The following is a 10,322-nucleotide window of genomic DNA, read 5'->3' as shown; positions in this document are numbered from 1 at the left end:
GGGAAAAGGAGTTGTTTTTTTTTAAAGACTGGATTTTCAAGTCAGGCCTTATAATCTAAAATTAATCTGAGATCATACTGGATCTGTCCCCACAGAGGCAAGTAGCACATTTTTCACACAGGTATGCAAAGGTAGAAGGCACTCGATTTGCAATTGGTCATTTGCAACTGGTCTGCCGTCCATGTGGCAACGTCCCTAGCACCCCACGGTCAGCGGCACACACAGGAAGAAGGCGACACGTCCCATTGCTGTCTGATCGCCCGAGAAAACACATGCTGTGGGCCCTTCAGAAAGACGTTAACAAATAGCACCTCCACTCCAAAAAGTCTGACATACACTTTTCTGGTGAACAGGTACAAATTTAGTGATTTTAATCAACATTCTTGCAGAGAAGTGCGGGTATGTATATGCATATATACATATATATATATCTCAAAATGAGAATTTACAAAGAAGAGTTGATACATTTGGTCTAGCAGTGGGTAAGTCCATGGGATAAATCTTAAGCAGGATATATTTCCTTTGGTGGTGATTTTAGTAATTCAGTTCTATTGCATAGAAAAAGACCCAAAGCTTAAAGTGAGCTAGCCTGGGAGGAGTCCAGTGAGAAAAGAGAAAGCGTGTGGCATTCCATGAAGCCAGCCCCTGCTGATCCCGGGAGATGCGAGGCGTCCGCATGCTGTACCTAAGGAGCGTGGAAATCGCCCAGACTCGGTGGGCATCCCCTGCCGCTGCGGGCTTCGGCGGCCTCTGGGAGGCGCTATCACAAGCAAAACGAGTGGAGAAGCACAGTGAACAGCAATGGTGAATCCTGCGCGCGGTCCAGGCCCAGAAGTGAGGCTGAGGTCCAGACTGAAGATGCCCCAAGTATCCAGTGTCTGTCTTGTGCCCTTGTTGACACCGGGGCAGAGGGGCTTGGGACACAGTCTTCCTTTTCCCGTGTGGTCCCTCGTCCAGGTTCACCAGGGGGGCTGGGCAGGGCAAGCTTTCAGGATGCTCACCCCATGGTTACCACTTTCCTGGGATGGCGACCCCACACTCGTACCAGCCCACGTAGTAATAGGGGGTCCCAAAGCCAATTTTGCCAAAGCTGACAGGCTCCTGGCGATACTGGCGATAGTAGCCTGGACGGATAGAAGGAAAGAGAGGGAGAGACAAATGCATTGGTGATATTAAAATTTATAATAAGAAATAGGTATTTGGTCTTCATCCCCATCCCTGATACAGAGCTCCTAAAATCCTTGGGATTTCCTACGTGACAAGATCAATCAGTACAGGTGTGCTGGTATTCGCAGCAAACCCCTTTTGACCACACCTGAGTTGATGTTAATACGGTGACATTTGAAAAGCCCCCCACCACAGGGGCTGTCACCAGAAGAACTGTATCATAAGAGGGTTGGAACTTGCAGTCTGACCCCCCTCCCCCAAACTCTGGGGAAGGAAGGATGAGTTTAGCCATCAATGACCAATGATTTCATCCATCATGCCTTGGTAACAAAGCCTCCATAACCCCCAAAGGGCAGGGTTCCGAGAGTTCCAGGTTGGCGATCCCATGGAGATTTGGGGGAGCAGCGCGCCTGGAGCAGGCCCGTGAGCTCCATACCCTTTCCCACATACCTCGCCCACGCATCTCTTCCATCTGCCTGCTCCTGAGTTCTATCCTTTTATAACAGACTGGTAATCTGGTAAGTAAAATGTTTCTCTGAGTTCTGTGAGCCCATCTAGCAAGTTAACCAAACCCGAAGAGGAGGTTTCAGGAACCTCGGACCTACAGCCATTGGTCAGAGGCACAGAGGAGAGCCTGGACTGGTGCCCGGCACCCGACGCGGGTGAGGAGAGGCCCTCCTGTGGCCTGAGCCATGACCCCGCGGGGTCTGCTGCTGCTCCAGGGAGATGGTGTGAGAATGGAGTTGAACTGCAGGACACCCAGCTGGTGTCGAAGAATTGCTTGGTGGTGTGCGGGGGAAGCCCCCACTTGGAATTGGCACTAGAATCATAGCATCATAAATGCCCAAACAGACAGGAAAAATCCTCATCCTTACAACCTCCTTCAGACAGAAGACCTCGGACAACTTGGTCTTATGAACCACGTGGCTTCCAAATAAACAACCATTTTTGGGTGGGGTCACAGTGACCTCTGAGGCTTATCCGGAGCATGATTTGTGCGGGTAATCCAGGCCCCGCCCGTGTGGGACACCTGCAGGAAAGCATTCATCGGCACCCTTCCTCCCTCCCTCCCTCTATCTCTCCACAAGAGAAAGTGGCCTCACCCATCACTGTGGAGCTCTCACCACAGGGCACGATACCCACCCTGTCCCCACAGACCTCAGGGCCTTGCGATGTGCCCCAGACCCCAAGGCTCCCCAAGGTTTACTTCATGGAGTCTCTGGAAGACCCTTAGATCTTCTAGAGTGCTGTGGCATTTCTGAGCACCGATCCCTTGGAGTACAGGTGATGTCCCAACCTCCTCATAAAACTATTTTTGGCAACTCAACAACAGCTCTCACCCTTTGGCGCTGTTGACTTGCTGGATGGGAGACCGCCTGCCATTCCTCCAGCAGGTGTACTGACTAACCAGCACCTTCCTTCAGAGCCAAAACCATGACCCCAGTCAGAGAAACACACTAAAACAGATCTGTCTTCTCTTTCTGGTTATGGAAAGTAGGGATAAGGCCTTATACTCCATTGTATCCCTACCTTCCCTAGGCTCACCCAATTCCAGCATGTGGTAGGAGTATTTTTTGATTTTTTATTTTCATGATCTGAAATGCGGCCAACGCGTCTTCAGGTAAGGCAAAGGCATGGAGTTTTCCCCTCGTATCAACCCTGCTCCCTCACCCCCAGAGCAATGTGTCAGATCTTCGTTCTCATTACCTTGAATGGGAGGGAGGGCCTCTGTGTAGGACTGAGGCCCGGTTCTGCCATCCAGGTGCGAATCCACAAACTGGCAGTGGTCTTCGCCTCGTCCCCAGCTGTCCCCAATGCTGTAGAATGTGTCTGCGTGAAGGAGTAAGACAATCAGTGACTGCTCAAAAAAAGCCGCAGCTGGTTTAAGAGCTTGCACAGGCTTTGGGGACTGTGTGAATGGGGTGCACTCCTTAATCTCCATGTCACGCTTTCTACGTTTGAAAAACAGCGGTGATGGCACCAATCTGTTAAGTGTCCGTAGGCCTCAGAGACGTCCTGTGTGCTAAACACTTCACAGGTGTTCATTAAATGAAAACCATTGTACTAACATTACAGGCAGTTTCAGCCCATGAAAGCAGACCTTTCTAGTCCTTGGTTTAAAAAAAAGAACAGATGAAACTAAGCTCGTCAGAGAATGCATTGTGAATAATGAAAGGTGCGAAGGTCTATGAAAAAACGGAAGAACTAGTTTCACGTCTAACTAGTAGAGCGTCCGTCCGGCGGCGGGGACACTGTCCGCGGTGCTGAACCGCAGCTGCACAGTAGGGCAAAGTGGGTTTTCTGAGCAGGGGACGCCGGGGAAGGCTGTGCAACCTCTGTTAGGAATTCCAAGTGGCGGGAGGACAAGGGCAGCGAGGAGGTGGGGGGTGAGCGGAAGAAGAGCAGAAACAAACAGACAGGGGTAGAGGGGGGGCGCTGGGAGAGGCGGAGACAGGGAGAAACCGCCCGAGCGCGGGATGAGGGAGACTGCGTCCCGACATTGTCCTAGAACGATACAGCTGGCAAGGAAAAAACCAAACAACAGCAACAAAACATCCCATGGCAAAGTATAGACCAGCTGAGGGTAAACTGAAAAAAAAATGAAAAGTTGTACAAATTTTGAAACTAAAACAGATCTGTGTAGGTGGGTGAGTCAAAGCCAGGTGGGTCCCAAAGGCATTTTGAAATGTTAGTAGTTCAAAGTGTGTGTATTATTCTTTGTTTAAGTCCACACCCATGATGAAAACAATGTAATTTTTATTTGGACACAGGACAAATAGTACTGCAGATGTACATTTCACCATCCACCTTCTTTTTCCTGTAAAGCTATGCCAATGGCAGGGAATGAAGGGGATGTTTTCCTCAATGCTACCAGCTTATACTCATACCTATTATTGTTGAATTATTGGCAAAAATTATTGTCCTTTAAATTTGTAAAAAGAATTTTGGATTTCATTCCTAAAGTGTAGTAGATTTAAAATATATATTTCTGTGCCAACATGAAAACTAGTCACCCTAAAATAGAGCCTGCAGGACCGGTTTGTAGGTGAGCCAGACCTAAATACATTCTTACACACCTGGTATGTCGAGTTAGTATCTCATAAAATCGAATTTTGGCATCCCCTCCCACAGCCAACCATCCTCAAAGGCCTACCTTTCAAGTTGTCGCTGAGGTAGATCTTATACCGCAGTGAGTTACAAAGAATGACTCCCACAAACTTTTTATACCACGTCCGCTTCACGTACTGCCGGCCGCGGCAGTCCGTGTAGTCAGGCTCATGTTTAAAGGCAAATGGGATCCAGATGGGCTCACCGCCTTAACAAGAAAGAGCACACCAAGTGTTTATTCTCACACAAAGTACCAGAAAATCTGACCTATTTGCTGGGCCTTCCTCTTTTCTCAGGGCTTTTCTGAGCCAAGTTTTCCCGCCTCCCAAAGGGCACCCCTTTCTCTTTCCTCTTCTCTCTCAGGACCAAAACACAATTGGGGAGTTCCTTTTACCGGAACATAGTTAAGGGACTCTCAGAGGAAGAAAAAGGCTTTAAGCTCAAGGAAAATAAGCTATAATGGCAAATTTGATCCCCTACGGTGTTTCGTCCAAACCCCCGCCCCCACCAAACAAAGTCCCTCAGCTTTGGTTCCTGCTGTTCTCTTCACTCACAGGACCTGTCCTCAACTGAAGCAATAGAGCTTTCTCAGGGTTTGCGGTTTTTTTTAAGTAAAAGTTTGTTGTATATTTAATGCATTTTGCTATCTTTTCAGCAATTTAAAATATTCAAAGGGAGTTGAATGCAAGTAAACTTATTCATTCTCATAGATGTTGGCCACCCATAGTGATTCTTATAGATATTGGCTGCTATGGCCATATTAAAACATTCCCAGATCATTCCCTTCCCGGGATTAGGGTGAAGGGTGGAAAGAAACCATACAAGTTGTCATAAAATTACGAAAATGCAAAAATGATCCAGCATGTCTACTTGTAATAAATTCATATTCACTCTTCAACTTCATTGCTAAAATATCAAGTTTATCAAGAGGAAAACATACCCGGTGGCCTCACAACAAGCAGAGGATTGTCTGTAGAATAAAAGAGAAATAATTGACTTCATTATCATACTTCACAATCATGCAATTGTTGAAAGGTTTATTCTAATTCAAAGGCTGAACCACACCAGAGTAGGTAAAGAAAAATGTAAGGTTTATTTGAGAGATGACAACATTTTTCTTTACTTTTCATTTTCTAAGCTTTTCCTTTTGAGAAATACTTCCTTACTTATAGAGCTGCTGTAGGTCTCTGAAAATAATATTTTGACATTAGGTACTACAAAATAATTGAATACTCATTATGTTTTAAAATGTGTCCCTCTTGGGAAAACAGTTTGGTGGATTCTTGGAAAGGTAAACGTGCATCTACTATATAATCCATCCATTGTACTCCTGAGTATTTACCCAAGAGAAATTAAAACATGTCCATACAGACACTTACACATGAATGTTCAAAACAGTTTTCTTGTTCATACTCAAAAAGCAGAAACAACCCAATATCCATCAACAGGTGAATGGATAAACTAATTTTGGCACCACCGTGCAGTGGAATAAGAGAGAATGAACTACATTTGTATCTTCCTACTCTCAGATTTTGGACCTCAGTTTCTTGCTAGATGTTTAAACCTAAATTATGTGGTTTTCTTCCTATAGATTTTTATCCTGTTAATTCCGATAGTTGCCAAAAGTCCATTTTTCTTCAGGAAATGCAACCATAAACATAGACACCTTCCAAGCTTTAGCACAGTAACCACAGATAATGGTTTTCTCTTACTCCTTAATTATCTTAACTACTAATGACAAACACACTTCTTAGATGAAATAGGTGAAAATGCTTTTGAGGTCATTTGCCTCCATTTCCAGTATGAAGCACATGCTCACAAAAGATTTAATTTTGTTCCACATACGTGATTCAATAGATTTCAAGTCATTACACTGAAAAATATCTTCTAATGGCCACTGTCCTAGGATCAAGCTACAGGTAGGAAATAATATAAGCGAACAGAGGCTTGGGTTTCCGCCGCAGTGTGGAGTGGCTCAGCGGGGCTTCCGAAGCTGGCTTGGCTTCGAGCCTCAGCTCCCAGCTCTCCCGCTGGGCTCGCCCCAGGCAGGGGCTGCCCCCTGGGAACTGCCTCAGGGCCAGCTCCGTGTGCTGCCTCAGGCCACGCGCATAGGCATGTGTGCTTAGGGGGCCGTGGAGCGCTGCCCACCAGCACACAGGGCCCTCCTCTGAGCGCTGTTGCCTGTAAGACTGCGTAGTATTTCCATTGAACTCTCCACAGTAAGGAGAGCCATCTCATCTCCTAGTAAAAGCAGCATCTTAGAGACTTAAAGGATTGTTAGAAGCAACTGCCTCTCAGGCCTCAGGACATTTCTGCTCTTCAGCTGTTTGCAATTAAAAAAAAAAAAAATCTCTGCAACTAATTCTCCTCCAGCTAGATTCCAAATTATCTTCCCCACATGGTCAAAAATTAGATTTCCCCCCTCTCATTGGAATTTGACTTTGCCACCTTCCAGGCAATTCCAATAACGACTACTTTCGATATTATTATCCAAGTTTTTCCCTAGCAGAAAGAAAATAATGTTTATTTTATAAAGCGATATCTAATGTGACTTCATTAAATAGAGAAGTGAGGAATTTACTTCTTCAGTTTTTATTCTATTGTAGTCATTCTTCCAAATTATTTGTTTTTGAGAAAAGGAAAAATAAAAAAAAAGAGGCCGAGCCAGCTGTACCTGATTCCGTAACAAAGGAGACGGAGGGGCTAATGGGGCCGTAGCCATGAGGGTTCTTGGCTTGAACCTTAAAATAGTACCTGAAATCGAAAGAAAACACTTTTTGAAAGAGACACTTGTTTACGTTCTATGTCATGAAACCAACTCCCAAACTACCGAGCCCCTACTCTGTGGCAGAATTTGATTCCTTTTTCTTTTTTTAACTAATGTGTACATCACTGCTAATTCTTCCTATTTCTTCCTATATCTTCATATCCTGAACTTTCTCATTTTCTAACAACTTTTCAAAATAATACAACCAACAGCACAGACATGCGGCCAATGGGAGCAGAAGGGGCGTATCGGGCACATAAGTGACTGAGGGAGATTGTGCTCCCTATGGCATCAGGGGGGGTTCTGCCCCATGAGACATGGGGGGTTCTGTCCCTGGATGCAATGCTCCTCTCCTGTCCCAGCTCGAGGTCCACAGCGCAAGAGGGAGAAGCTGCAGCAGCAAAACATGCGCAACAGAAATCACATTTTAACTTCATGCGTCCCCCTGGCCTGCGTGTGAAAAAGCAGGCTGCGTGACCGGGAATGATTGTCGGCAGAGGGAGGGTGACCCCAGCCGGAGGCTGATGTCCTCAGTGAAGGAACATGACCACAACGTCGCGGGTGCACCACACGGGCTAGCATTGACTCTGGAGCTTCAAAGGAGCGCCGAGCGTCTCCGCCTCCAGGACAGAGAAGCCAGCCCAGGACGGGGGCGTGGACAGGCCTGGAGAGGCTGCGCTGGAGGACTAGCCTTTGTCTCGGAAAGGAGAATGTGCTCAAAAGCACGTGGTCTGAATCAGCTTGTCCACTGAGAGGGCGGCTGACAAGTCACCTGGGTTGGCGGTCCTGAGACCTCTTACTTTGCCCTCTGTGGGCAACAGGACACATGCAGGGGCTGGGCAGTGCTGGTGACCAGCTCCACAGGTGTTGACAACTATTTCTCTGCGTAGCTTTGGGGTTTCCTCCTCTCCTGCTCTCCCAGCCCCTGGCTGCTTCCGGGCGCAGAAAGAAGCGGGGAGTCCTGTGCATGGGACTCTCCGCCACTTGGCCGCGTTTGTGCCAGGTCTTTCCCGGTGGCTCTGGCCAGCAGGAGCTATGCTTCGAGGGCACAGACTCTTTAAGGCAGGCATACAGGTTGTATGCACTGATTAAAATGCACATCCCTGACGGTGTGGCTCAGTGGGTTGGGCGTCATCCTGCAAAACACTGGGTTCCCGGTCAGGGCACAGGCTTGGGTGGGAGGGCCAGGCCCCCTCATCAGGGTGCATGCGAGAGGCAGCCGATCGATGTTACTCTCGCACATGGATGTGTCTCTCCTTCTCTTTCTCCCTTCCTTCCCCTCTCTCTAAAAAGAAATAAATAAAATCTTTTTTAAAAAACGCACTGACTTCTCAAAAGGTGAATGATGGACCTTGAGAGAGCAGAGTGTGTGCGGCTGCACCATCCAAGCACAAGGCTCTGAGCGTCTGGGGCCCCCAAGGGGGCCCATGGCCTCGCAGTCACACCAACAGTACGAGATGTTGTGTTTGATTAAACAGAGAGCTGGCTGAAATGGTTGAAATAATTAAGCCACTTGGTAAAATTAGGCTTCTTGTAAGCCTTTCAAGAAAGTCATTCAAGTCTCATTATGGAGAGAATCCTTTTTAAAATTTCATTTTAAAAAAAGGCTCAATTAAGAACATATGAGTTTCCAAATCTCAATTTGCCCAGCAGTTCATGTTTTCCCAATTACACAGACTTTTATTCAGTGGTTGTGGAGTTATTTAAGGCAAAACTCTGCAGGCAACTCAAGCGGTGGGTTTGGCATACGTTAATGATACTGGTTAAACTTTACAGATACTTTTTCTTTTCCTTAAAAGAAAAGGAAGAAGAAGAAATCAAAGACTAAAGGACACATATTCCAAGGCTACCTTCTCATGCTGCCACTGGGACCTCCCTGGACCCCTTTCCTGAGCTCCCAGCTCAGCTGCTACGCAGCTAAGGAGACGGCGAGGGTGGGGCGCAGCGATGAAGGGGACCCGCTCCAGCGTCTCTGTTGCATCCATGCGTTTTACCACTGAAACCTAAGTCCGTGCCAAACCCACCTTCCCTGTCCGCAAAGCCCATGTGGCCCAATTCCAAAGACATATTTCCACTTGAACTTCACCTAATGTGTCAAAGTAAATTTAAATATGCTGAGCTGAGAAGCAGCATGGAATTATGAAAAAAATGAAGTTCCCATTTTCAAAAACCACATTAAGCTTTTTCTATGAGCTAAAATATATATTTCATACTCTGAATAGTCTCTACCTCATCCAAGTAATAGGAGCAACCCATGCCTTGCCTTCTTATATAAGCCTTTGGCCCCTTCCTTTGAATAGACTCCGCCGTGACAAATCTCTGCACTTTAAGTGCGGATTAAAATACGCAGACTCCAGAAAGCGCGCTGGCGCGGGGCCGGGTGAATGGTGCGCACGGAAGGTCAAAAACAAGATTCGGCTCTAAAGAACAGTAGCTGGCTTCTACGCCCTGGCTCCGCGTGAGTCCGTGGACTGCTTGTGTCCCCTGGGCAGGGGACTCTGGAGTCGGTTCCTGAGGAGCCCTGGGGCCTAGGACGACGGTGGGAAAACAGACTCCGTGGAGCAAGCACATGGATTCCTGCAGGGAATCCACCAGAGGCGCTCCGCAGTAGGGTCGCGCGGGGGAATGCCATCCTCCCGTCGTGGGGTTCCTCTCCGGGGCCGGTGGAAGAACCCAGTGTGGGCGGCGCTCCCCATCAGAAGAAGGAAGGTGGGGCGGGGCGACTTCCGGGGAAGGCCACCGTGGCAGCTGCTGTTCCAAGCGTGTCAGCCAGGGGGCAGGCCACGGGCGGAGGGTAGGGCAGGAGCCTCAAGGACCCTGCAGTCCTTCTCCAGGTTACTGGTGGCTTTATCTTTCTTTCCCCGGGAAGCTGATCTGACCGCCCTGTGGTTCCCACGCTCAGAAAACAATCCTCTGACGTACACTCATAGCGCCACGTGCTTCTCCTGCAGAATACTAACGAGTGGAAGCTTATGTTTACGTTGTTTCCGAACAATCTGCTTCCTCCGCCAGACTGTGCACAGCGCCACTGTGCACTTTACCACCCCTACCCCCCACAGTCCCCCTCCGCGACCCTCAGAGCGCGCACATCATGTTGCCTGGCGCAGAGCAAGTGCCAAGTCCTTGCTGAACGAGTCCTGGCTCATCCATACCTGTGGAAAGTGTGAATAAACCACCATCCCGCATAACCATCACTTCACATCATTCAAATCTCAACATCAGCTTGGCAGCAAACACTGTGGAAAGAGCCCTGGGCGCAGAGGTGGGGCACGGAAGCCTG

At 47.9% G+C, this 10,322-nt stretch overlaps 1 protein-coding gene across 1 annotated transcript in view; it reads right to left on the bottom strand.

Annotated features, from left to right (window-relative positions):
• Positions 1-338: 338 nt before the first annotated feature.
• FNDC1 (fibronectin type III domain containing 1) overlaps positions 339-10,322 on the bottom strand; it is a 77,815-nt gene continuing 67,831 nt past the window's right edge. The window contains exons 19-23 of the mRNA XM_054570180.1: positions 6,950-7,029; positions 5,216-5,245; positions 4,322-4,483; positions 2,875-2,997; positions 339-1,124 (exon numbers count right to left, since the gene is read on the bottom strand). Coding sequence (XP_054426155.1) covers positions 1,009-1,124; positions 2,875-2,997; positions 4,322-4,483; positions 5,216-5,245; positions 6,950-7,029 — 511 coding nt within the window. The 3' untranslated portion in view covers positions 339-1,008. The remainder of the gene's footprint in view (positions 1,125-2,874; positions 2,998-4,321; positions 4,484-5,215; positions 5,246-6,949; positions 7,030-10,322) is intronic.

The sequence above is a fragment of the Pteronotus mesoamericanus genome, unplaced genomic scaffold (genome assembly GCF_021234165.1).
Source record: "Pteronotus mesoamericanus isolate MK-2021 breed Mesoamerican mustached bat unplaced genomic scaffold, CSHL_Meso_final contig_20, whole genome shotgun sequence".
NCBI classification, from domain to species: Eukaryota; Metazoa; Chordata; class Mammalia; order Chiroptera; family Mormoopidae; genus Pteronotus; species Pteronotus mesoamericanus.
This window is presented reverse-complemented; position numbering and strand designations above follow the sequence as displayed.